At 34.3% G+C, this 26,811-nt stretch overlaps 1 protein-coding gene across 6 annotated transcripts in view; it reads right to left on the bottom strand.

Annotated features, from left to right (window-relative positions):
• PCDH9 (protocadherin 9) overlaps window positions 1-26,811 on the bottom strand; it is an 800,116-nt gene that overhangs the window by 73,574 nt on the left and 699,731 nt on the right. For 3 of the 6 annotated variants that reach the window (XM_080577015.1, XM_080577022.1, XM_080577029.1), the window contains one exon: window positions 1,300-7,884. The exons of 2 other annotated variants lie outside the window; for them this stretch is intronic. In XM_080577015.1, coding sequence (XP_080433141.1) covers window positions 7,511-7,884 — 374 coding nt within the window. In that variant the 3' untranslated portion in view covers window positions 1,300-7,510. Of the gene's footprint in view, window positions 1-1,299; window positions 7,885-26,811 lie in introns of those variants that run through there. One more of the 6 variants, XR_013945258.1, reaches the window with a different exon arrangement.

The raw sequence follows: 26,811 nt of genomic DNA, 5'->3' as shown, positions 1-26,811 counted from the left end.
TTTTACAATATTGCAGAGATATGAGGATTTAAGACATATTACTAAAGGCCTTCATTCAAATATCCTTAATCACATTCAAACTTACTCTTTTCATTACTGTCATAGTTTACTCCTTCCCTAGTATATACAATCTTCTTTCCCCTTCCATCCCTGTCTTTCAGATTCACTCTCTTTCCTCTTTTCCATTGTGAAAACAAGTGGGTCAACAGCTTTTTCTTCAATTAGCACCCATATGACAAGATGTCAAGAAAGTCTACATAGCTGCAGGATCTCACATATCCCACTTTAATTCTCTACCTGAAAAGTAATAGGAAAAAAAAAATGTCTGTCACATCCTAGGAAGAAAGTGGTACAGGTAAATATAACACAACAACAGATTTAGCTTAGTGATGAAATCTTTGAGGAGTACAGGTAGGCTCTCAAACTATCTGAAAAAAAGAAAATTGTAGGAGGGAGCCTTAGGAGGTGGTTTGTGGAAATAATGTTCATCCCGCATTCCCTAAGAGGCTACCAAGGGACTTAAAAGAACCGTTCAGTTTGGGTAGGCACAAGGAATCCACAACTGCCTCACGTTCAGTCTACCATTTTATGGCACTGTAGCGCTTACATCTCCATAAAACATCCAAGGCGATGGGAAAGGAAGGGAAAGGCAGAAACTGCCTATGGAATATTGTATTGAATGTAAAGAAGACAGAAGATGAGTTTTCTTCAAGCAAATACACATTAAAATATTCGTGAAATTTCAGCTTTCCAAAGTAAAATAAATAAATAAATAAATATCACATTGTTATAGCTGAGTCAACAAAAATGGTTTTCAGTTTCATCAGTAAGAAATGTTTGAGATCCTCAAAGAAGCAAATATTCTAGCTGATCCTCTCTACAATACAAAGATGAAACTAGACTGTGAAATGAAAAAGCACTCTTTAGTGTACCAGATTTCTCACTTATCTGTTAAATGAGCCCTTCTATACATTATTCTCTGAGTACAGGTCCTACCCCTCCCCCATCTGAGGCTTAATTTATCTTTTCTTTAAAAATGTGGAATGCTTGTTCACTTATAATAGCTATAATAAGAAAAACTCTAAGTTTTGTATTATGCATTTATTTTAGCGGACATTCGAAACACACATTTCATCCTAATTTCACTTGTGAAGAAGGGCAAACACTTTTAAAAGCCATCAGGGCATTCACCGTTACATGAGGAAATGTTATCTTAGTTTTCCTTTAAATTTGGACCATGTGCAAGGAGGTAGTAAACACATAAAAAGACACGTTCTTAAAACTCAGATCACTAATAGATATTGTTATAAGTATATATTTAGACAAGAGAAGAAACAGTTATAATTCCCGTACAGTACTTACCCATTTTAACATTATCACATGGTTGTACAAACAGGATTATAACAAGCAAAAGAAAGCACTTTATTTAATGAATAAATAATCAAAAGCATTGGTGAGGGTAATCTTAAGAATATGCTGCTTCATACAGGTTTAAAGTACATCAAACAACAAAATCCATAGCCCCAAAATTCCATTAAATAATACTGAGTAATTGTGTGATTGATAATAGTTAAATATATATATATATATATTATATATGTGTATATAATCATATTATTATGAGTAATTAAGGTATCTATTTACATGCCATGCAATATTAGAATGTGTTGCAATACCTAGGCACAACAGGTTGATTTAAGAATGGCTGTGGTCAAAAAACAAAACAACAACAACAAAACAAACAAACAAACAAAAACGGTGTTTAAGATGAGGGACATTACTTTCTTTCAGTTCTTTCTTTTTGTAACATACAATGAGAAATGGAGATTCTTTCTGGAAGTTAAAAACGTACTTTTACTATCAGACAATTAGATAACAATATAAACTTAAAGATGCTGGTAGAGCCATGAGGTGTTGCCGTTAGAGAAAGCATTCATGCTTCAAAACTTAACATATGGCATGCATGTCTGTAATATTCTTCTCACTGTGGACCCAGTCCTGTGAAATGCTGAGCTTCTCCTACAAGATGATGGATACTGCTGTGTTTCAGAGAAATTAAATGCACTCAGTGTCTGAAAAGAGTTGCACAGTATTTTTCAGAATAAGGACACATATCAAGTACATAAGTTCTATTAGTCCCGAATGAAGTCATGTGTCTATATAAAACAACAACAACAGCAATAACAACAACAAAATAACCATATATTTCTGCATTTGTTAGCATTAATTTCAGTTTCTGAATAAACTATACTGTGTTTTTTTTTTTTTAAAACCTGGAGATTACAAATTTACTTCTTCTCAAGCATTTGCTAGTCCACTGCATGCTAAAATATTTGCTATTTTGGTTAGTAATTATGGGCCAGATCCTGACATTTTGCTTTATAATTGCGTTACATAAGCCTGAAAAGTCAGAATCTGTTTCTTTATGTTATGACCTTACAGTGCTCAACTAGTTGAAAATAAAATATAAAATGGGACCTCATATGAACAGCTGTGTTATATAAGATATTATTATTCAGAGAAGCCAAACTGACAAAGTAAATCAATCCATTCAGGCAATGTATGGAGGAAAAAATAAAAATAAATAAATTAATTAAACGATGACTTTAATTTTACAAAGGAGGCATCTACAAATGAGTGTTTTCTGGAACAAGAGGAAGAGTGAAAGGAGGTTTTGGATTATGGGATAATTGTATTTGATGGATGTATCTACTAAGGTGATCATCAGTGAAAGTTTTAAAAAAATAAAATAAAATAAAACACCTAATATTAGTTTACTTAGAGCTTGACTGTCCATGATATATTGAATGGATTCACAGCTCTAGTTGTTATTATATCATATTTTATACAGAGTAAAACAGATTGCACTGCTCCAGAATTCATTTCCACTTTGAAGATTTTCTTCACAGCAGAAAGCAAGCATATAAATTAAATAAAATTGAGGTTTTGAAACACAATTATGCTTAGCGTATTAAGCAGGAAAGAACTGAGGATTTAGAGATGATGTGAGTACTTAGTTGCTTTCACTATCTGAATTGGTACATGTGAGTACACATGCTGTAGAGAACTCTTACTGCTTATTTTACTTTAGGTCAACAATACATGTCATAAGAAAGATTATCGTCTGAATCAGGTAAATATTTTGTGGTCACAGCAAATCAGACTCATCACAGACTATTTGTTGTTCTGTCTGATCTGGATATGATACCACTGAAGTACTCTCCTGTCATTAGGAACACGTTTGTAACCTGTTTTTGAGGTATCAGATACTACTGCCTAAGGCTGTTAGACACTACACATATGTTTTTTTATCATGCCATGGGTCCCACTTCTCACCTATTGCCATGTGCCATGATTCTCACTGCATCCTTCTATTTTGAAAAGCTACTAGTACCTCCCCTTGTTCAAAATTTCCCAAGATAAAACTTATCTCCGTTGTGCACCTCTATTCTATATTTTTTTGTTTTCTCATGTCAGCTTTGACAGTCTTCATCACTGCAGTACTTTCCTCTCAGACAGATATGCATTTCCTCTTTATGTCATTTATAGATTCAAAGCTTCCTAATCTTCTTCATTAGACTTGGCTAATCTATGTTCAAGTCCTAATAATTCTTTCTGATCATGATTCATATTTATAACTTGCTAAAAGATAATCATCACTTTGAATGAGTAATGTAAATATCATTATCTTTTTATCTGTTAAAATTGACTTGTATTTCTGCATCCTCCTTAATTCTGCTCCATGTATCTTTCTGTCTGCCTTCAGACAGTTGCTTGGGAAAAACATCCTGACTACTCTACCTTTAGAAAGAGTTTGTCACAGATTAAGTAACATTAAACAATTTAATCTATACCTGTTTTCTGTTTACTATTTGGACAAAGAGTTGATGACAATAAAAATAAAGGACAATTGAAAAAAAAAAACAAAACAACTTTGGTTTAACTTTTATTAGTCCTTTCAAACTGAAAAATAATAATAATAAATAAGTGGCACCCAATCTTCATAGTTGAAGAATAAAAAAAAAAAAAAAAAACAGAACTGGCATGAGGAAGGTGTCCATATCATTCCATGTTACCTATAATTTTAAGTTATGTTTAGCTTCAGAGATACAGAGATAGTAAACTTAAATAAGGTTCAGCTGCCTTCTCATTTTGTGCAGTGGGATTGTTTTTTATTTGTCAATTTTTTTTTAATTATTTTTTTGAAGGGGGCGTGTGTGAGTTTTACACAGTAGTACACAGTATTATTGATTGCGCAAAATTGTTGTGAATGAAAAATGTGTATTTTTACTGAACAGAGGTTTAGGGCCAAATACAGATTCCATGGAAACCTCTGGAAAAACATCCCTTTTGTTTGGGGTATAATCCTCAGTGTTACCGGTATTTATTTCCTGTTTTCTTTTTTTTCTTTTACTTTTTTTTGTTTGTTTGCTTTTATTTTTCATGGGTTTTGTTTGCTTTTATGTTTGTTTGTTTTGTTTTGTTATAATAAGTATTTAAATGTTGGATAAGTCTTTAAACATCTAGAACTACAGAAAAAAAAAAAGAGAGAGAGAGAGAGAAAAAAAATTCACCTGCCATTAATTTAAATCATATTTGCTTGTACCCCTCCTGCACAGGTTGATGGCAGCACATTTGAATTGAGGAAATTGAATGAGGAAACAGAAGCTGCCCTTTCTGTAGCAATAGTCACCTCATTGTGAGTTCTTATTTATAAGGAAGGAACTTTCTGTATTTGATAAGATTTTATTTTTTTTTTTCAAACAGTCTATTTAAAAAGGCACGTATAATTTAAAATAGTTGGTGTTATTTGGGTTTGTAAATAATTATTGTACTTCTGTTTTTAATATGGAACTCAGTGCTCTGAACTGAGTACTGCGTTACCTCTACTTTGAAACTCAGCATATTCAAAAATAGGTTACATTTTGTTGTTACTTCTTTTTCCGGGTTGCTGTTTTTTTGTTGGTGGTGGTCTTTTTTGTTTGTTTGTTTGTTTGTTTCTTCTCCACCATACTGCAACGAAAACTGTTGTATATCCATACAATTTTTTCTTGTAAGAAAATATTTACCATGTGTTGATAAGACTTTTCGATTCTCAAAAGAAGGACTGAGGTGTGGTAACTGCTAACCTTTCTATATGCTATAGCTGTACTATTACAAAGAATCATGCCAGTATGCTCATTATATATGTTTAAGTATGCCTAACGAATATGGGCTAGATTCTGTCACATTTGTGGTGAGTAAATAACACTTAATACTACTCAAAGAACTTCTTTTAAATAAGCTCCTACTTACCATAGGAATGACAGAATATGGCCCTCAGCATTTATCATTTCTTGTATATTCCATTCTTATATATATATATATGAACCAAATGGATCATAATATGCTTGGAAAAATAACTGGAAATTCAGAATGGAACAAAAAAAAAAAAAAAAGAACCAACAAACCAACAACAAAAGAAAAGAGAAATTAACAGGAATAAAGTCCCTGCAGCATCTGCTGAAGAACTAACACAACACAACCAGGAATTCAGAACATTTATTGCAAGAGCTGAATAACTAAATAACGTTGAAGTGGCAAAGCAGTAACAAGGATAACTGGTTAGATATTTATTCTGTCAAAGTTATCAAACACCCCTCACAAACTGACATAAGTACTGCAATAAGCAATTCATCCCTAGCCCATTTTATGCCTTTTATATTGTGGAGGGAAAAAAAAAAAAAAAAAAAAAAAAAAAGTGAGCTGCTATATACAAAACAATAAGGAAGAATAAAGAAAATGTTTATGTTTTTGGTATGAATAAAATCACCTTCAGATTATCTAACTGTTTTTTAAGACTGATGTTTCAATGTGGCATAAGTAATTTTTGCTTTATATCCGTAAGGACTTTTTTTTTTTTTTTTTTTCATGCTATTTATTTGTGTAAATTATCTGTCATGCCTTAACAAAAACCATCTAAGAATGCTTGGATTTGGATTTGCTTTGCGTGCAACTTAGATCTTATTAACATTAGGAGTCACTCTGCTAGTTTGATGGAGGTGACGTGATACTGGTACCTGCCAGGCATTGACCAACTATGATAACAAACAGTTAAACAGCAATAATTAGAGATTTAACCCTTTAGTTCCCCCAACTAGCCTACCAGGAGAATGCTCCGTTACATCATGAAGGCACAACACATTAAATATTCTGTGGCTATGGTCTAAAAACACTTGTGTTACTACAACATTAACGCAGATGGAGATCAACACAAATGCTGCTGTTTCAGCAATACAAACTGTCTTAGGTATAGACACACACTTGCCCAATTGGAAAAACATGATTATTGTATTTCGTTCCTGTATAATTTCCTCCATATATTCCATCTGAGATCAGTGTCAGCTACCACTCATTAAATGCCAGACTGCAGCTAACTTGATCAAGGATTTCAAATTAACAGCTTTCCCCCACACCTGTTCCACCAACAAAGATCTAAATATTCTCTTTTGAAGTCTTCCTGTTTTATGAAGCAGAATGGAAGTAATAATAGTAATAATAATAATAATAATAATAATAATAATAATAATTTTCTAACATTTTTAAGCCCTTACTTATATCCTTTCATTGCTTAATATTTCAGGAGGAAAAAAAAAAAAAATGAATTAATTAAAAAAAATAATGCTGGCATCACTTGCTACTACATAGAAAGAAAAACTTTTATTTTCTTTTTTTTTTTCTTCATTTCCTTTCTACCAACAACCTTCTCTCCCACCTCATCAATCTTTTTTTTGCATTTTAACACAAGTTCTTTGAGCTCCTTGGAACATAGTGTGTCAGACAGAATACTAACACAGAAACACCATCACTGAAAATGAAAGAAAAAAACAGGAAGCAAATGAAAGAAAGTAAAAAGCAATTGTGAAACACAGAAATATGCTACCATATCTTTTCAAGTGAACATTATAAGTACACAAAATTTGTAAGTAATAATTGTTTCTATTTACAAGTATTTGAACACTGATTGACTTATAAGTGTCCACTAACATTGTTAATAGCACAATAGCTTTAATGTTTACAGTTTGACTTGTTTTGTTTGCAATATGATCTCAAGTATAATGGTCCCAGCATAGTTCAATGACAACAAAAGCACAATTTTCTAAATGGTTATTCTTTTTAATCATTGCAATCCACTGAACTTTCTTGCACTCTCACTCTCCAAATGCATCTTCCGTTGTTCATAGCAGCAGTCCAGGGTCAAAACAAACAAACAAACAAACAAAAAGAATATTTGCAAACTGGAGAGATCGCTGCAGAGTTTAATCAGGTCTATTTAACAAAATCACACAACTAGTAGAAACACTCTTTCCTGTTTCAGGACATCATACCTTCTACAGTGCTAACATAAAATATGCATATCTCTACTAGGTGAAGCATAGTTCTAGAGGTCTACCTAGTACATAAAGCTCTGACACACACAGTATTAGCAAATCTAAGTAGGCTAAAGTCATTGGTCCAAAGTAATCCTTTCTTATAGCTGGTGCTCGTTTGGACTCTCAACAGATCCCGAGGCCTGTTTATAAGACTTCAAATTGGCCAGAGGAATGTCAGTCATGTGATTACCAGTGTTGAAGTGGCCCTCACTGGAACCATACTGCTTTCGGTCACTGAACTGGTTTCTGTTGCTATCTTCTTTCCAGGTCCTGGTCAATGTGTGTCCATTAACTAGTTTGTCCTTCTTAACCCATTCTTTCTGAGGTGCAAAGGTAGAGAGAGGAGACTTTGGCTGTTGGTATGATCCCAAGCTGGGAGGCATCCAACAGTTATCTGAATGACCCAAAACCAGGCATTCTTGCGTGCACATCTCTGTAGCTTCAGCTAATCCTCGTGGCCCTAGAGGCCCATCTGTAGAAGAAAAAAAAAAAAAAGGGGGGGGTGGGGAGAGAAGAGGGTAAGAGAGGAGAAAAGAGAGAGAGAGGTATAAAAAGACATAATATTAGGTTGTGATATTTTATATTACATGTATACATAAACCTCATAAGAAAATTAACGAGTTTGAAACAAAATACTGTTCTCTTTCAGAAAAATCTGTTAATGTTCATGGTAAATCCTAGATAAATTTTCAGTGTGTTGGGGTGGCTGCTTTGTAGGGCATGTGCTCTCTGTACATACAGTCTCTTCATGTATGCATACATAGTTTTCAAAAGTGGAAATACAGTTCAATTAGCCCTAAGTTATCAGTCTCAGGTCCTACTTTGAATGAATATAACTCCTCTATTCATTCATACTCACTGAAAACATAGATCTAGGTGGGTGAATATGTCAGTAGAGGTAAGTATAGCCTTGCAGATTCTGAGTAGGAATGTATGTTCCTAATAAAGTTCTATAGTCTGCTATAATATTCTGCTCTGCTTTCAGCTCACCTTATGCTTGTAATGCCTTGGCAAACTAACAGCCTACTTCAGTCTGAGAAACAGTTTTGCTATCCAAAAATGGGCTTGCCCAAAGGAATTCTCTGAAAAATTGTAGCTTCTACTGTTTTACTAATTGAGATCAGTGTGCATAATTCTAGATACCTACCCATAAAGCTCTGATGTACACTCCCCAAAAGAGGGAGACAAATTAAACTGTGCTGGATTTGATACACCATGAAACACTACAAAGATTGCAATAGAAAACAGAGTAAAAACTGTGATTCTTCTGGCTATTAACACACATCTCAGCAAAAATAAAATTAAAGGGATAAGAAAAAATGAAACGTAAATCTTGTTCATGACAAAGAACTTTTCTCATAATTGTAAATCAGGAATAAGAGACCACAGGAGGCAGAACTGAAGACTGCTAATGTACTATGAATATTAAATATCCACATCATTTTTCACAATTACTGAGGACACAGTTGGCCAGCTGCAAACATCTTGCAATCTGGCAGGTCACCCATGTCTTCAGCAGCACTAAATTCTTCTAAGTCTTACTGCATTCCAAAATGACTGAACTTGCTCATCTGACCAGAATGGATTTATAAGGAAGGACAAGCCAGTAAAAAGGTAGAGAAACCACTTTGTGTGTCTTTGTGAGATATTTCTCAATATCTGAGATAGATATGCTTTGTCATGATTTGCTAACTGTATTGTAATTTTGAGCAAGAATTTTGAGACCTCTTCTTGACTTTAGAGTAAATCAACTGGCTAATGTTGTAGATATTTGAAGAGTTAAGGAGATATTTTTCCTTGATTAAACATCCCAGTGACAGGAAGGAAATTACAGATTGATTTTTGAGAAAGAATTTTAGCAGGTAGGAATGAATAGTGAAGTTATAAAGCATCTTTAAAAGTAGTACTAATCAAGAAAAATGTCAGTGGTGTATCAGCAAACAAGTGTCTTTACAATAATATAGTTGAGATGCAAAATGATAAGTGAGGACACTTCAACAAAGATTTCTGTGTTACGATGCTAAAGAATATTTCATTCTCTTGTACTCCATGCATGTACATTAAATTACTCTTACTAATATGCCTTTTTCTGATTATTCAAATTATCCCAATTAATTTAAAGGAAATTACTATTCTTTCATAGTTTTTGTTTGTTTGTTTTTTAAATTGCGACATAACTACGTATGGTAGTCAGTTCCATAGATTATCAACACACTGCTTTTACACACACATTGAAAATGTAATAAAATCTATTTCCGCATGTTCAAATATAACTTGTTGTGTTATCTCTGAATAGCTCCTATTTTTGAATATCTGAAGAATACAGTGTTGATGTGACAAAATGCAATCAACCATAAAAAAGTTGCTTCTTCATTCCCTGTATAATACACTGTCCTACTGGTTTTGATTAAAACATAAAAAAATGTACAGAATTAATTCCAGTTTTCATTTAGGTCAATACAAGATTAAATAATTAAGCTAGAACCACCAGGAAAGAGGAGAGGGGAGGGGAGGGGAGGGGAGACACCAGGAAAAAATATAAGATAAAATAAAATAAAAAATAAAATAAGAAATAAGATAAAAATAAAATAAAATAAAATAAAATATAAAATAAAATAAAATAAAATAAAATAAAATAAATATAAAATAAAATAAAATAATAAAATAAAATAAATAAAATAGCAACTGAAAAGCAAAAGGTTAGCAGAGATTTCAAGGAGAACCAAGAACCTTGATACTAAAACGAGAACTGTGATAATTCCCTGGGAGAATGACACTATTTTTTTTCTATAAAAGCTTTATTTGAATCCTCTAATATGATGTTATAATCAAACTGAGACAGGTATTAAGTACAAAAAAAAATTTAAATAAGTAAAGGAAATACTTAATCTATATGTTAATCTATAGGTTAAAATATTTTTTTTTCCTGCTGACAACAGATATTTAATTTTTTTTTTCTCTTTTCAGAGGAAGAAAGTAAGAAGTGACAGAATTATTTCCAACCTGCCCACTCTCACAATATACTGCTGTTTTACTGACCAAGGAGGAACGGTTTGACTGGGATTTAAACTTTCAATACACAAAGAAAAATGCTCACCACAGAATAACATATTTCAAAAAATACAGTGTATGTCCTCTGTGCTTCCAATTTGCTGTGGAGTAAGAAGTAAACAGTAGAGCCTTCACTACTACAGTTCTGAAGGGGATAAGTTTATTTTTCTGGTTAGTTAAATACATTTCAAAAGATAAGGCATTTATTTCCATTTAAAATGTAAATGATTAATAAGCTGGTTTTACTTAGGACAAAACGTATGTGGCCTCTAAGCTACATGTTAAACACTTTTTTTTGGAAGATTTAATTCATGTATTTTGCTTTCTTCTGTAACAGTCCTAGACTATTGCTGCCGTTAAGCTAAGAATTGACTTAAATATCCTTTGCCGTAGTCATATTTAAGCTGATAAATTTTCTGGAGAGCTCTGAAGTATTAAGACATCTATTATTGTGAACAACAGAGAATAGGAATGGGATGACAATGCTGAGATGATCACCTAACCAGGAGGAACAGTTCCTTTTTCTGTGGTCATTGTTTTTGTTTTTGTTTGTTTGTTTCCATTGGTTTGGTTTGGCTTGGTTTAACAAAGAACTGCTGTCCCACTTGGACTCGTGCACACAGCCTCCACCATTCTAAACTCCTTATGCAGAGATTTCAACTAAAGCCAAGACCATCATAGCCTCCCTAGGGGATGAATTATAGTTTTTGTATGGGTGTAGGTCACACCAAATGACAGCTGTAAGCAGAGTGAGACCCTCTGCTCTTAGAAGAGGACTAGGAACCCCAGGGTAGCACTTGCACACTTGCTTTAGCTGTATAATCATTCAGATAGCTGTGAGGTATGGTGCAAGTTTGCACACACCTCTACTTATGCTTGTACATAGAAATCTGTGAATGAAATACATATTCAGATTTGGGAACAGGTTCACACTCCCACTCAAGTGAGTGTGAATATTTTCAAATACTCTGACTCATGCTATCTAATCTATAAAATACAGGGAAGATTTACTTGCTTTATTAAAATATTGTGAAGTTTAAGTTTCCAGAAGGCCTTGGAAGGGTTCATATAATACATAATTAAAGTTAAATTACTTTAATTAATTTTGTTTTAAGCCATCACAAGAGAAAAAGAATTCCACAAAGTTGTTTTTTTTTTTTTGTTTTTTTGTTTTTTATAAACATAGATTTTTTTAAGCAATGTATTTTATTGTTGAACTGCTACGAGTAATGATCATTCTGTCTGGTTCAGGAGTAAGGCAGCTTCACTCATTATGTGTGTGATGCCTGTCATACCTGATTACCTGATTTCCAGTTAAGTCTCTTAGATACAAGCACGATGTTTTTGTAAATGTTATTGATAATAGTGTGGATTAGGAGAATTTAAGGATTAAGACTTTAAGGAACTCTACATCTATCCTACTGTGAGATTCCGGAAGAAGAAAATAAACAGATTTTGGAAAGAATTATTTTTTTTTTTTAAAAAAAAAAAAAAAAAAAAGGCATTCACTATTCTTCAAGGAATAAAATAATAATAAAAAAAAGACATTTGGGTTTTCTTTAGTTTCTGTTTTGTGTAATTATATTCTCAAGTATAAACATATTCTTTTCTCAGACTCATTATTCAGGTTGCTATTCAATAGCATGAAGTGAAATGATTATGAGCAGTATGATAGGAGAGAGATCTTCCATGGGTAGCTTGCACTGAAGAATCAGCTGCTTTGTATTGACAAAGCACAATGTTGACTTAGTAATTATCTTTCTCCACCAGCACAGCTGAACAATAGCTTTCACCCAATTTTCTAAAGTTGTTTCATTATCACATACAATGACACCACTTAAAAACCTGTTCTTGCTGCTTTAATTTTTTAATTGAATTAATTTGTTTTCTCTCCATAAAAATGTCGCTGAATTTTCTATATCAAGTCTTTCCACACTGAAGTACTTATTGATATGCTTTTTTCAAAGTATTTGTTCTTTGAACAATCTGTATTACATGAAGCTGGTTATCAGTCTTGGCTGCTTGAATATATAATGACGCAAGTGCTGGTAAAACTGTACAAGCCATCTGTCTCTGGAGTTAAATGTTTTGAAAACAAACACAAAAGTGCATAACAAACACTCCCTTAAATTGTCTTTGTAAATATTTATATCAGGTCTTACCCCCAAATGCTTTTTTGTTGTTATTTTATTCTGTTAATAGCTGTCAAGCAGATGCATGACCTGCTTCCTTAAAAGCAGACAGGTGTAAGAAGGAAAATAATGTATGCCACTAAGGAGCTAGTCATACCCTAATGGTGGAATTTCTGTGTGGTCTTTTATCTCTGTTTATTATACCCTGAAGCTAAACTGCTATTTCATTGATTAACTTACTGCTGCAATTAACAACTAGCTTCTGGTGTGTTGACCAGCTGCTTTTCAACCTGCTTCTTTACAACTCTCTTCCTTAAAGCCAGAAGCTAGGAAATTGTTATCAATGCTGAAGGAATCAAGACCACAAGATAAGCTAAATTCATTGAGATGTTTTGAGCTTTTTTTTAAAAAAAAAAAAAAAAAAAAAAAAGTGTTCTCTGCCTGGAGGCACTATCATTAAGTACATTTGAAAACAGCCATAGCTGTGTTTCAGACAATCATATTTATTTAACTTTTTGTATTACTTTTTTTTTAAATAAAGAAAGCAACAATGGTAGCAACAACATTTTCAGCTCTATTTAACCTCAAATACAGAAAGCTTTTTTTTTCTTTTTTTTTTTTGTTTTTTTAAGCTTTCATGGGGTACTTTGCTAAATGACCTTTTCTGAAACTGCATGTCTTTTACAGCCTTTTCCACATATATTGGAATTGAAATGACATTTCTGCATTTCATGGAGATTTTACAGCTGCTACATATAATACATATAAAAACTGGAAACCAGTTTATAATAAAAAGATTAATTTCACTTTTTTCTCTTAAACATTAGTGAAATAAATGAGAGCCTGTTCTTTATTTCTAGTCTGGTTAAAAGTTTTTTTTAAAAAAAAAAACTATTTTCTTAACAGACAGGAAAAATAAAATAATATTTTCTATATAATTATGTGAAGTACTAAAGTGATCCAAATGGGTTCCACTGAAATGCAGATGTCTAAGATTCAAACTATAATTCCAAAAATTGTACATGATGACTTCTTCGACTCTATCAGATTAATTTTGTATTGCAAGATTATTCAAGTACTTGAAATTCTGCTTCTGCACAGAATTGCCTCAGTCCTCTGATGACTGAAATGTTTCATGCCTAAATCTAATCAGGGTTAAGAAATTAAGTGTTCCCTTACCTTTATACTCTGAATATCTCAACGTGGTTGGCATTTTAAAAGTACAAAAAACATATAACAACAGGTTGTGGTTTTGAACAACAGAGTAATGCAAGCTAGTTTTTCTTTCCCTAGTCTATACCCATAGGCAGATTACAAAAAGTTTTTCTGCCTTTTTTGTTTTGCTTTGTTTTCTTCCAGAAATCACTTGTATTTAGAACATTTCTGGAAATGTGTGAGGCACAGCTCCAGTTCCCTTTTCTTTCTGATAGATTCAGATCCCTCTCTCCCACAGATGTACAAAACCAACCTCAATCTTGCTAACAAGAGCTCTTCTGAAAAATAAGAAGCCTTTCTGTATTCCCTTCTGCAGAGATACTATGATACAAAGGGAATGCTGAAATTAGTAATCTACTGTTGAAGAAGTGTTTTTTAACACCATGATTGCTATTAGAACCTATTATGTATTTCCTGTCTTGATTTCCATTCACCTATAGTTGCTCCACTTCAAAAGCTACAATAAAATTAATCATCTCTTAGCTTATTATTTTTGTTTGTTTTCCTTCCTAGAAAATTAATTCTATTACTGTTAAGTTACATCTCCCTCAGTAATGGCTTTGTTGTCAACATGTTATTTTTATCTTGCCTAACTTTCTGTGCCCATCTCCAATTAATATTTTTTTTTATTTTTTCTGAATACATACTTGTATATACACATCTATGCATTTCCATTTGTGCATGTTCATGAAGTACTTATGTACCATAGAGTCCACACTTTGAAGCACAGGCAGGCTGGACTCATTTTCAGTTCCTTGCATTTTCAAAGGCAAAACAACTTCCAACACTTGAGATCTTCAGAAATTTAACTTGTTATACAGTATTTTGGAGACTAAAGCTTTTGGTTTCCTAGACCTGCTTACTTAGATGTTCCTTAGAAGGAATTCTGTGGCCTGTTTCGGCAGACGTGAACAAAAATGCTGCTTTATCCCCTGTTCAACCAGATGCAGAGCAGGTGCCAGAAGGCTGTTTGTGCGCTGCTACGTCTAAGCAAGTACACTTAGAGAGAGCATATAAGGAATTTCAGCAGTGTTTAGTAGTTTAGACTTGTTTATAATACAACTAAGTATTCTAAACCAACTTGTCTAAAAATAGTAAGTTCAGTTTATGAGCAAGTCTTTCCACCTCTGCCATCTAAACACACCCTTGAAATTAGTTCAGTTGCATGTTATTACCTTACTGTTTTAGTTCTAGTTGTCTTATAATAGAAATTCTTTAATACTGAATTTATGTGGGACTTAACGCTTTGGGATATCTCTGAGTAAGAACATACTTCTTTATGGTCAAGTGGTAGCTCAGTTTGGTAGCTTGAAAAGTCACAGAGATTTAACCAAACTCTAGGGCTCATTTGCCCATATAAGATAGCATGCAGCCCATTTCCCAACTCAATGGAATACACCTTATCTGATTGTAGAGCTTGGGAATGGTTTGCCCAGGAAAGAGGGGGAGTAACCATCTCTGGGGGTGTTTGATGAAAGGTTGGACCTGGTGCTTAGGGACATGGTATAGTGGGTGACATTGGTAGTAGGGTGTTGGTTGGACCAGATGGTCTTGAAGGTCTTTTCAAACCTTTATGATTCTGTGATTTTAATAGAGATCAAGCTTGCTTAGGGTTGTCTTGATTTTATGAATAGATGCATGAACTGACAAAGGTGACATTTGGGACCGTTCTGCAGGCAAGTCAAAACTCTCTGAAATTAAAGGGGCATGGTCCATGCAATCAAGGGTATAGGAATATGCCACAGGAGGTGCTCTAAAGCAGTCATGGTCTGGAATGGAACTAAGCTGCACAGTGATTAGCTCAAACCTGTATAATTCTATGCTCCTCACTGGTCATAATAATCTAGCTCTGTTATTTATCACAGATTTCACACTATCTATGTTCAGATCTATATGCCACCTTATTTTTTATGATTTAACAGGGTGAAAGCTTGTATTAAAAAAGGAAAAATACCTTCAATTGGTAATCTCCTGATTCTTTTTGTTATTAAAGTTCTATGTATCATCAAATATAAAAGTAAAATTATATTCTGTATAAACTTTCACTGAAGAATGTAGCCAATTTTATCACACTTTAGAAATATAGAATATAAAAAAATCTGCTTTATTATTCTGGTTTAATGCATACTGTCATTAAAAACAAACAAAAAAATAAACAAACCACAAACCAATAAAATTTGTGTTCCACACTAATATTAGGGGTGCAGATAGTATTATTCTAGAATGAGGATACCAATGTCATCTACTTGGACTTCTGTAAGGCTTTTGACGCAGTCACACATGACAACCTAATCTTTAAATTGGAAAGATATGGATTTGAAGGGTGGACCATCCGGTCGATAAGGAATTTTCTCAGTGGTCACACCCACGGAGTAGTGGTCAATGGTTCTATGTCCAGGTGGAGGCCGGTAATGAGTGAGACCAGTGCTTTCCAATGACATAGACGATGGAATTGAGTACACCCTCAGTAAGTTTGCTGATGACACCAGGCTGAGTGGTATAGTTGATACCAAAGAAGGAAGAGATGACATTCAAAGGGACCTGGACAGCCTGGAGAAGTGGGCCCATGTGAATTGCATGAGGTTCAACAAGTCCAAGTGCAAGGTACTGCACCTGAGTCAGGGCAACCCCAGACAGGAGTACAGACTGGGAGAACAATTTATTGAGAGCAGCCCTGCAGAGAAGGACTTGGGGGTTCTGATGGATGAAAGGCTCAACTTGACCCAGCAGTGCGTGCTTGCAATCCAGAAAACCAACTGCACCCTGGGCTGCATCAAAAGAGGTATGACCAGCAGGTCGAGGGAGGCAATTCTCCCCTTCTTCTCTGCCCTTGTGAGGTCCCATCTGGAGTACTGTATCCAAGCTTGGGAACCCCAGCACAAGAAAGATGTGGACAAGTTAGAGCGAGTCCAGAAGAGGACCACAAAGATGATCAGAGGACTGGAGCACCTCTCCTCTGATGAACAGCTGAGAGAGATGGAGATGTTCAGACTGGAGAAGAGAAGGGAGACCTCACTGAGGCCTTTCAATACTTAAAGTGGTCTTATAAAAAAGGACGGAGAAGGACTCTTAACTTGGGTAGCTAATGATAGGACGAGGTTGGATGGTTTTAAACTACAAGAGGATGGATTTAGACTAAACATTAGGATGAAATTCTTCACTATCAGGGTAGTGAGGCACTGGAACAGGTTGCCAAGAGAAGTTGTGTATGCCCCATCCCTGGAAGTGTTCAAGACCAGGTTGGATGAGGCCCTGAGCAACCTGGCCTAGGGTTGGAACTAGATGATCTTTAAGGTCCCTTCCAACTCAAGACATTCTATGATTCTCTGATGAGAAGGAAAAAATAAATGCAAACGGGATTTTTGAAAACAAACAATCAACAATAACAAAAACACATTTTATTAACAATAATAATAATAAAAAGATTAAATGAAGCTACTGCCATGAAGAATGTTATCTCATCTAATCTTATTTCCTCAAAATTAGCATTTTTTCCCAGATATACATTTAATCTTAACAGGATCATCTAACAAATAAAAATTCCTAGGAGGATTCAAATGAAGCTTCTAAATTTGATTAGACCACTTAGTGGATTTGAAGCACAGTCAGCATTCAAATATTTGGATTAATATTCATTTTTAGCATTTTTTTTCCTTATGTAGCTGTTTGTTTTGCTGCTTGAAGTGTGTGTATATATATATATTCCCAAAGAATGGTGATGGATGGTGATAATAAAATTGTCACAATCAGTTTGTGTCAAAAGAAAAGGCAACCATGTCCAAAGAGGGGCAAGAAAGCTGGTGAATGGTCTAGAGAACAAGTCTTATGCGAAGCAGCTGAGGGAGCTGGGGTTGTTTATCTTCGAGAAAAGAAGGCTCAGGGGAGACCTTATTGTACTTTACAATTACCTTAGAGGAGGTTGTACTGAGGTGGGGATCTGTCTCTTCTTCCAAGCACCTAACGATAAGAGGAAATAGCCTCAAGCTGCACTAGGGGAGGTTTAGGTTGAATACTGGGAGAAATTTCTGTACTGAAAGGATTGTGTGGCACTAGGGGAGGTTTAGGTTGAATACTGGGAGAAATTTCTTTACTGAAAGGATTGTGTGGCATTGGAATAGGCTGCCTAGGAAAATGGTTGAGTCATCATCCCTGGAGGTCTTCAAGAAACGTGTAGATGTGGAACTTCGTAGCACAGTTTAGCGGCGGACTTGTCAGTCCTAGGTTAAAGGTTGGAACAGATGATCTTAGAGGTCTTTTCCAACCTGAATGATTCTATGATTTACTGTCATTTGTCTCTCACACCTCAGTATTTGTGGCACTTGATCAAAATATTTTGTTGATTTGATTTACAGGTAACCTGCTGAGACAGCAACACTTTTCACATGGTCACATTTTCTGATGTATGAATAGGCCCCAAATATGCTGTCAGTCAAAAAAAACCGTTAAGTCTCAATTTGAGAGATTCTGTCAACTGTTTATCATAAAATCAAATTTTGGCAAGTAATTTCTCCACATTGCATATGAAAAAAAGTAGGATTCTATATTAATAGGTAGTATCCAATATGAGAACGTCTGGCAGAATGCTGAAAAACTACTGCCACCAAGATAGCTGTGTAATATTTATTTCTCTACTATGCAGTTTTTAAACTTTTAATACAGCTACAATATACCTTACCATTATTTTATGTACAGAAAATGTGAAACCAGTCAACTTGCTTTTAATTTGAATTTTATGATTTTAAAAAGAAGTCTAAATTAAAGGGTTGCTTTTCTTGGTTGCTCTCTATCCCCCAGTAAAAGTCTGATCTTCTGATGTGTAATAAATACATATCATGCCTTGAGGCAGAAGTGGTACCTGGTGATTTTATCCTAGTAAGGATATTGGCTTTACTAATCCATAACTGAATAAAAACACAAGTCATTATCATCATATATATATACAGATGATGAAAGTGCTACATGTTCAGATATGTATATATTTATGTATTTAATTTGTATGTACATTACATATATTTTCTGCATTCTATTATACATGTATTATATACATATGTATATGTATTTTATTCAACTTTTTTTAATCTTCATTTTAATAGCAGAAATTAATAAATACTATGCTGTATATTCATAAAATCACAGAATGGTTTGGGCTGAAAGGGTTCTTTAAAGATCATCTAGTCCAATGCCCCTGTAAGTGAAGGAATCACTTACAAAATGAGAAACTTAATTGGTACCAAGTCAGTTATGCAGTCATCCTAGCTTCCTATTATCAAGATAGAGAGAAACATTTGCACAGATTGATTCAGTATTCTGAAGACCTGACTCAGTTTCTGAAGGTGTGAATTTCTGTCCATTGATAAAAAGAAAATTCATTAATAAAAAGTGAATCCATGAATAGCAATTACCCATCTAGCTCTATGTGTTTAAAATGGGTGTGATAAGTCTAGGATTTTGTTGCCATTCTAGAGAATATTAGAATAACTTGGAATCTGTCCTTTTCTAAATCCAATTAAATAAAGATTTTCTATTATAAACATGATTACAGCAGCCAGTGAATAAACCATCAGACAGCTACACAAAATACCCCAATGGCAGTAATGATTATACTCAGGAAAAAGGATTCTATAAAGTCTGTTGGACTTGTTGGAGACAAGACTTGTTGGAGGTGCCAGCTATAGTGAAATTATCTTTCAGAAAATAAATACTTCAAAATGATTTGAGTTCTCCACACTTTGAAATAGGTGGAGAACTCTGAAATGTTGCTATTTATGAGAGAAGACTGATATTTGAGGTTTCCTGAAGTCCTTATAGTAGGGCAGGTCATACAGTTAAAAGCGTTGAGAATATAAAACTGTGAAAAAGTGAAGATGCTTAAATTCTGTGGTTGAGATTTAAAATGCTATCTTTGTCAGCTATTTACTGCACCATAAACCCATATGGCCTTTAAACTAGGAAAAACTTTATATTCATCCAGAGACACATATAGTTTTATTTACTGTAATATCTCTAGGATATTCAAAGTGTATATAAAGAGTTAATGAAATCCAAGCCAAGTGTTAGGTTTCAGTAGTTTTGTTGGTTTATATACATCTTAGCTGACAAGTCATTCAGTGGTTGTCCCAAATATCTCCAGCTCTCTTGTAATCCCCACGTATCTCCAGTTTCCCTGTAATCTTGAAATATTACTAGTAATAATATCTGACCACTAGTTTAATACATACAGGATAACTTAAGAACAAAAGTTTATTTTTCTTATTGCAATAAAGTTTTTTGATATGAGGTATTCTAATAAAATTTAACTTTCTCTTAAAAAGGACACAGCATGTTTTAAAGTGACACAAAACTTTTTTATTTCAAGCAAGTTCTAGAAATAGCAATAGGCCGAGTGTCTAACGTAACTTGATGAAAAGACCAGAGAACTACAGAGTCTCCAAAACACAAGTTAACTGTAATAGTATCCACCACAGATACCACAGAGGCATATAAACAGGAGACCAGGATAGAAGCCATCAAGAATTATCTTATTAATCACAGATATTGATAGTTTCATTAGATCTAGCTTTTATGGAAAAGGTTATTTTTCGATTGTCATACAACGTTTCCATACTTCCAGGAAAATTGTCCAAGTTATCACTACATTTCTGCATTCTTATATCAAGCAAACCGCAGTTTTATGAGGTACTCCTGGCTGGGGCTTTCAGTTTGTTTCTCTCCAAAAGTAACAAGACTGGGTTTTTAATCTTGGGACAAAGATGATCATAACATAACTCCCATTTTTAAAAATGGGGAAAAGGGAAGACCTATAGAACTACAGGCCAGTCAGTCTCACCTCTGTGTCTGGCAAGATCATGGAGCAGACCCTCCTGGAAACTATGCTAAAGCACATGGAAAATAAGGAGTTGATTGGTGACAGCCAACATGGCTTCACTAAGGGCAGATTGTGCCTGACAAATCTCATGGCCTTCTACAACAGGGTTAGAGCATCGGTGGATAGGGGAAGAACAACTGACATCATCCGTCTGAACCTGTTCAAAGCATTTAACACTGTCCCCATGATACCCTTGTCTCTAAATTTGAGAGAGACATGGATTTGAGGGATGGACCACTCAGTGGGAAAGGAACTGACTGGATGGTCACACTCAAAGAGTTGTGGTCAGTGGCTCAATGTCCAAGTGGAGATCAGTGACAAATGGTGTTCCTCAGGGGTCATTATTGGGACCAGTGCTGTTTGACATCTTTGTCAGTGATATGGACGGTGGGATTGAGTAAACCCTCAACAAGTTTGCTGATGACATCAAGCTGTGTGGTGTGTTCAACACTCTGGAGGGAAGGGATGTCATCCATAGGGACCTGGACAGGTTTGAGAGATGGACAAACCTCATGGAGTTCACCAAGACCAAGTTCAAGGTGCTGCACCTGAAACAGAGCAATCACAAGCACAAATACAGGCCTGGCAGAGAATAGATTGAGAGCAGCCCTGAGGAGAAGGACCTGGGGGTGTTGGTTGATGAGAAGTTCAGCACGAGGTGGCAATGTGTGCTTGCAGCCCAGAAAGCCAGACGTAACCTGGGCTGCATCAAAAGAAACAGCCAGCAGGTCAAGGGCAGTGATTCTCCCTCTCTGCTCTGCTCTTGTGAAACCCCACCTGAAGTACTGCATTCAGCTCTGGGGCCCCCAGCATGTGAAGGGCATGAACCTATTAGAACTAGTCCAGAGAAGGACCACAAAGATGATCAAAGGGCAGGAGCATCTCTCTTATGAAGATGGATTGAGGAAGTTGGGGTTATTCAGCCTGGAGAAGAGAAGGCTCCAAGGAGACTTTATAGTGCCCTTCCTCTACCTACAGGAGAACTACAGGAAAGATGAGGAGAGACTCTTTGTCAAGGAGCCTAGTGACAGGACAAGAAGTAAAGAAAGGACAAGGTGTAAAAAAGGGTAGATTTAGATTAGATATTAGAAAAAAATATATTTTCTATGAAGGTGGTGAGGATTCCTTCACTGGAACACGTTGCCCAAAGACGCTGTGGATGACCAATCCCTGGAGGTGTTCAAGGCCAGATTGGATGGGCTTTGAGCAACCCAATTAGCTGGGGGGTGTCCCTGCCCATGGCAGGAGGGTTGGAATTAGCTGATCTTTAAGGTCCCTATCAATCCAAACCATTTTGTAATTTTACAAAAAGTGCCAAGTTATTAGTTTTGGGAACTTTAGAAAATTTTTAACATAAAGATGTTATTGGGAATGATCAGTGTAGTTTCAGCTCAAACTCTATCATTTAGCTGTATTTATAAACATTCAACCCTATTTCCTAGGTATTATTTTTTTTTTTTTTAGCAATAGATTAACCTGTGTATAGCAGCACGTGCCAAAGTAAATATTTTTCTCATGATTGTATGAATTTAAAAAAAAAATAATAATGGGAGCAGGAAAGACAACATCAAAAAGTTACAGGTCTTGTACTCCAGAGATCAATTCATCTAGCAGAAAAATGAAAATACATACATATACTACAGTGTTTAAAAAACAAAAACAACGACAAAAATACCACCTCTGTTAATTAAGAAATATAGTTCAGACTATTTTTATTTTTTTAATTTTTTTTGCACACAAATATGAAATATGTAAATAAATCTAAGGTAAAATCCAACTTTTTTTTTTGTTGTTTTTTTAATGAACCTTTATTATTAATGTAGATTTTTTGCCACTTGACTGTTTTCCTGGTTTTCTTCAGCACAATTCAGATTAAAATCAAATTTAGGTTAAACACAATTTGTTGCAAATCTGTGTCAGATGCCTTATGTGTAAATTCTATTCTGTAAATAAGTAGCTTAACTGACTTGAAAGGATCTTTTGAAGTATACTTCTCTTTGTAGAATTAGGACCTAAAACTGCGAACTTAAGCTACATGAATCTGAATAACTGAAGTATCAGTAGAAAGTGCCTAAATTAGGCGCATAGCAAGCTTGATTATATTGTTATTTTTGTTTTCCATTCTGCACAAGATGTATGCTTGATAAATTTCACAGGACACAGATGTCAGAGATGCCATTAAACTAATCCAGAGATGAAAGAACCATTTCCTAATTCTGCTTGTATAACCATATCTCATTTAGTTCAATGTGTAAAATTCAGTTCAGTGCCAGTAGAATTGTCAGAACTGCAGGTATATTGCATGAATACTAGAAAGGGCTTTATTTCCTTACATCTGACTCCTTCCCATGCTACAGTTTCTTCAGTTTCTTTAAAAACTGTGTTCACTTGCAATGTGCTTTGTTGTTGTTGTTGTTTGTTTGTTTGTTTGTTTTGTTTTCAAGAGATATCCGTGTCTCTTAATGAGTTTATATAATCTACAATAAAGCTGTCATTAAACAAATAGTCCTGAGTCAAAACATAATAATACACTTCAAAATGAATCTGTATATCTTACATATAATATGCTGAATATTAATGTGGAAGTTATATCAGCATACACTGTTTTTCAACTAAATGTGGTTAGTCACACAGTCCTGTTATAATTCTTAGCAAGAGCTACACTGAAGAAAAAAAATCTTCATGACACTAAAGAGGAAATCAAATTATACTTCACGTGAATAGTGAATCCACATTTAATGGAGATTGAAAAGTTTCTTTCATCTTCTTCCTATCTAATGAAAAATCTCAACAAACTAAGCTTTCCAGAACTCTTACACTTGCTTCTTTTCCTCTTCTTCTTCTTCCTTTTCTTCCTCTTCTTCTTCTTCTTCTTCTTTCTTCTTCTTCTTCTTCTTCTTCTTCTTCTTCTTCTTCTTCTTCTTCTTCTTCTTCTTCTTCTTCTTCTTCTTTTTTTTCTTCTTCTTCTTCTTCTTCTTCTTCTTCTTCTTCTTCTTCTTCTTCTTCTTCTTCTTCTTCTTCTTCTTCTTCTTCTTCTTCTTCTTCTTCTTCTTCTTCTTCTTCTTCTTCTTCTTCTTCTTCTTCTTCTTCTTCTTCTTCTCCTTTTTTATTGCATTATATTTATTCATGCAAATAATGCTAAAATATAGGCCACTTCAATTTGCATCCAAATCTAAGTACACACTGTAAAGATTGTCTGAAATCTGTGCATAAAGTGCACATATGGTTTATCCCTACCAACACATTTAGACGAATATCCTGGCTGGTGTCTCCAGGTACCTGCACTTGTTTAATACAACAAATATTAAATATATATTTATTTTTTTTTATTTTGAAATGAACTAAGATGTATTTCGAGATGCTGAGGGACAAATCTGTGCTATGAGAACAGACCGTGTATGTACACATGTAACAGCTTCTTTATTTTCTCCTTTATGCTTGTACATTGCTTGATTTCTCAAGTAATCAAAAAAAATCAATTGGTAGTTTAGGAAACTTGGTTTATGTGTAAAGCAGTTTGGGGCAGGAGCATATCAAGACAAATTGTTGTGTTTTCCTTAAACCATTGTTTTTGTATAATATCAAAAGACATGATTTAAGACTTGCTTATCACCTTAGAATTCATTTCATGTGTTTAGAAACTTATCTTCCTTGCTGAATCATATAAAAATCTGACTATTTAGACAAATCTGACAAAATAAGGGTTATGAATATTTGGAAGTTCTGTCTAGCTGTTTTTTTGTTTGTTTTTGTTTTTGTTTTTGTTTTTGTTTTGTTCCAATTTAAGACTTAAAGTTAATTTCAAATTTCTGAATTCACTGTTTTTATTTTCTATTTTGTAATACAACACAGAATATATTTTGGCAGTTTGTTGGAGAATCAAAAAACTGTGCAGCAACTCAGTTTAAGAACTTTAAATTATATGTTTTTCTTCTTGTGTTAAAAATAAATATATATATATATATAAAAAAAAAGCTGATTTACTAATACATGAAAAGTGAATGAAAAATTGCAGTTGCCCAGTTTAGTTCACTTAACGTTTCACTGTTTCACCTCTCTTTCATAAACTGCAGTTCAGGTGTTAATTAACATTTATAAAATGCCTTGTCAAAACACCTAAGAATTATTGTTCAGTTAATACCTTTGTCCTGTGCTTGGGTTCAATGACTGATTTGAACTGAAGAATGATGAAAAGGATCACTGGCGATTGGTTAAATTTTTTCCTGCAACCCTCAGCCAGTAATACATGGCTTTGTGCCAACAGTGTTGCTTTAGAAGAACTGCTATAAAACTGTAGTTATGATGGTATTGACAGTCACATTTGAGAAGATTATTACCCTTTCATCAAGTGAGTTAATTTATTAAATGCTAACTTCAGAGGTAGCATGTCATTTAAAAGCAATAGCAAACACTTAAGAGCACAATACCTACCAGAGATGTGAGAATACTTTACTAGTAGACAAAGAGAAGTATTCCAGAACCATTTATTCAGTGGGATAACAGAGACAGAAATCTGTGTCTCTACAGGTTCTGTGGATATGTACTTCTCCTTTGAAACAGGATGGAATTTTATGAATGCCTTCGTTGGGTACAAAACTCTGTCTTTCGTCTCTGCAGAATGTCAAATGAATTTCACTGGAAAACTTGATTTAGGAAGTCACGCACTGAAGGAAACAGATCAATTCTCTAGTGAACTACAGGCCATTCCTTCAGCATTTAGTTTGTCTGTATAATACACCAATTCTTCTTAACAAATTCTTCAGCTCATGACTCTACTTTTCCCAAGCAGTCTAAATATAGTTCTGTTTTCTCTCTTTTTGGAAGATTTTCAACTCAGGTCTCATCAACATTCCTGTTTATTTTCCACAAAACTATTTACTCTCACTGTCTTGATAGCTGCCTGCATGATAAGCCCTTCACATTTATATCACTGAATTTAGTCACCAGATTTCCCTTATAAAAAGTGAAGGGCTTCTTTTTTTTTGTATTGAATTTAAGTATAAAACTTAAGATAATTTAAATGCAGACCCATTTAGGAATCACCTACCTTAGTGTTCTGCTCTAAAGTCAGGCATCTGAATTGATTATGAAGGTTTTCCTTTTTTATTTTTACAACTTAAAGACCAAAGTGATGAAGTGTTACAGAGAAGCTGTAGGACTAAGCTGTAGGACTAAGATTCAGCTTCAGCTTCAAAATTTAGATGTCTACAATGTATATATCTACATGGGAACCATAGGTACATGGATTTTCTAAATTTTCATTTTAATTAACACAGATCCTGTCAATCCTATAGTCCCAGTCATAGAATCACAGAGTGGTTCAACACAATACAACACAACTGAAATGTACAGAAATGAATCTCAATAGCTCTTTATATTACGCTACTGACTGTTCTGACTACATCTCCATTAACTATAAAGACAAATCAAGTCATCTAACTCCTAGATACACACCTTCATTGTAGACAACTAAATATAGTGTTTGAATCTGGAGCTATATCCTACCCTTGACTTTGCCATAGCACTTCATCACTTAGATCTCTTAACCTGCACACACACATTATGAAACCTTCCCTTATAAAATTAATTATTTAAAAATAATTGCCATATCACACCATTTATATATATACCCTATATACATATATATTTCCTTACAGAATTAAACGCATTGAAGCATTTATTTATTTTTTTCCTGAGCTCTGTTAATTGTGATCTCTCCAATTACATCTGAGATCAGTGTCTCCACTCTAGAAAAACTTACAGATAGTCTGAAATCACATGCTGAAGTGTTTCAGAACAATTTTTCTAGAGCAAATTTTCAGTTTTTCTTCACTGTGACATGAAAACAGAATGGAACTTCATAGAAGTATCAGGAATATAATTCACTTTCACAGTATACTGATCTTTCTCACCATAAAAGTATGAATTTCTGTAGTATTAAAGGACCAAAGCTGTAGCTGTAGGACAGTGGGACAGGTCATCTAGACTGAAGAATAACCATTTAGTAGAGACAACTGAAAATTCCACTAATTTTAATGCTCTAGTGAAATATAAAGTGAGATGATGAACATTTCAAAAAGTTTGAAAAGATGGATTGTACCGTATGTTTCATTTAGTCCCCCATTCAAGCATAAAG

The sequence above is a fragment of the Anser brachyrhynchus genome, assembly GCF_964034855.1.
Source record: "Anser brachyrhynchus genome assembly, chromosome: 1".
Lineage (NCBI taxonomy): Eukaryota > Metazoa > Chordata > Aves > Anseriformes > Anatidae > Anser > Anser brachyrhynchus.
This window is presented reverse-complemented; position numbering and strand designations above follow the sequence as displayed.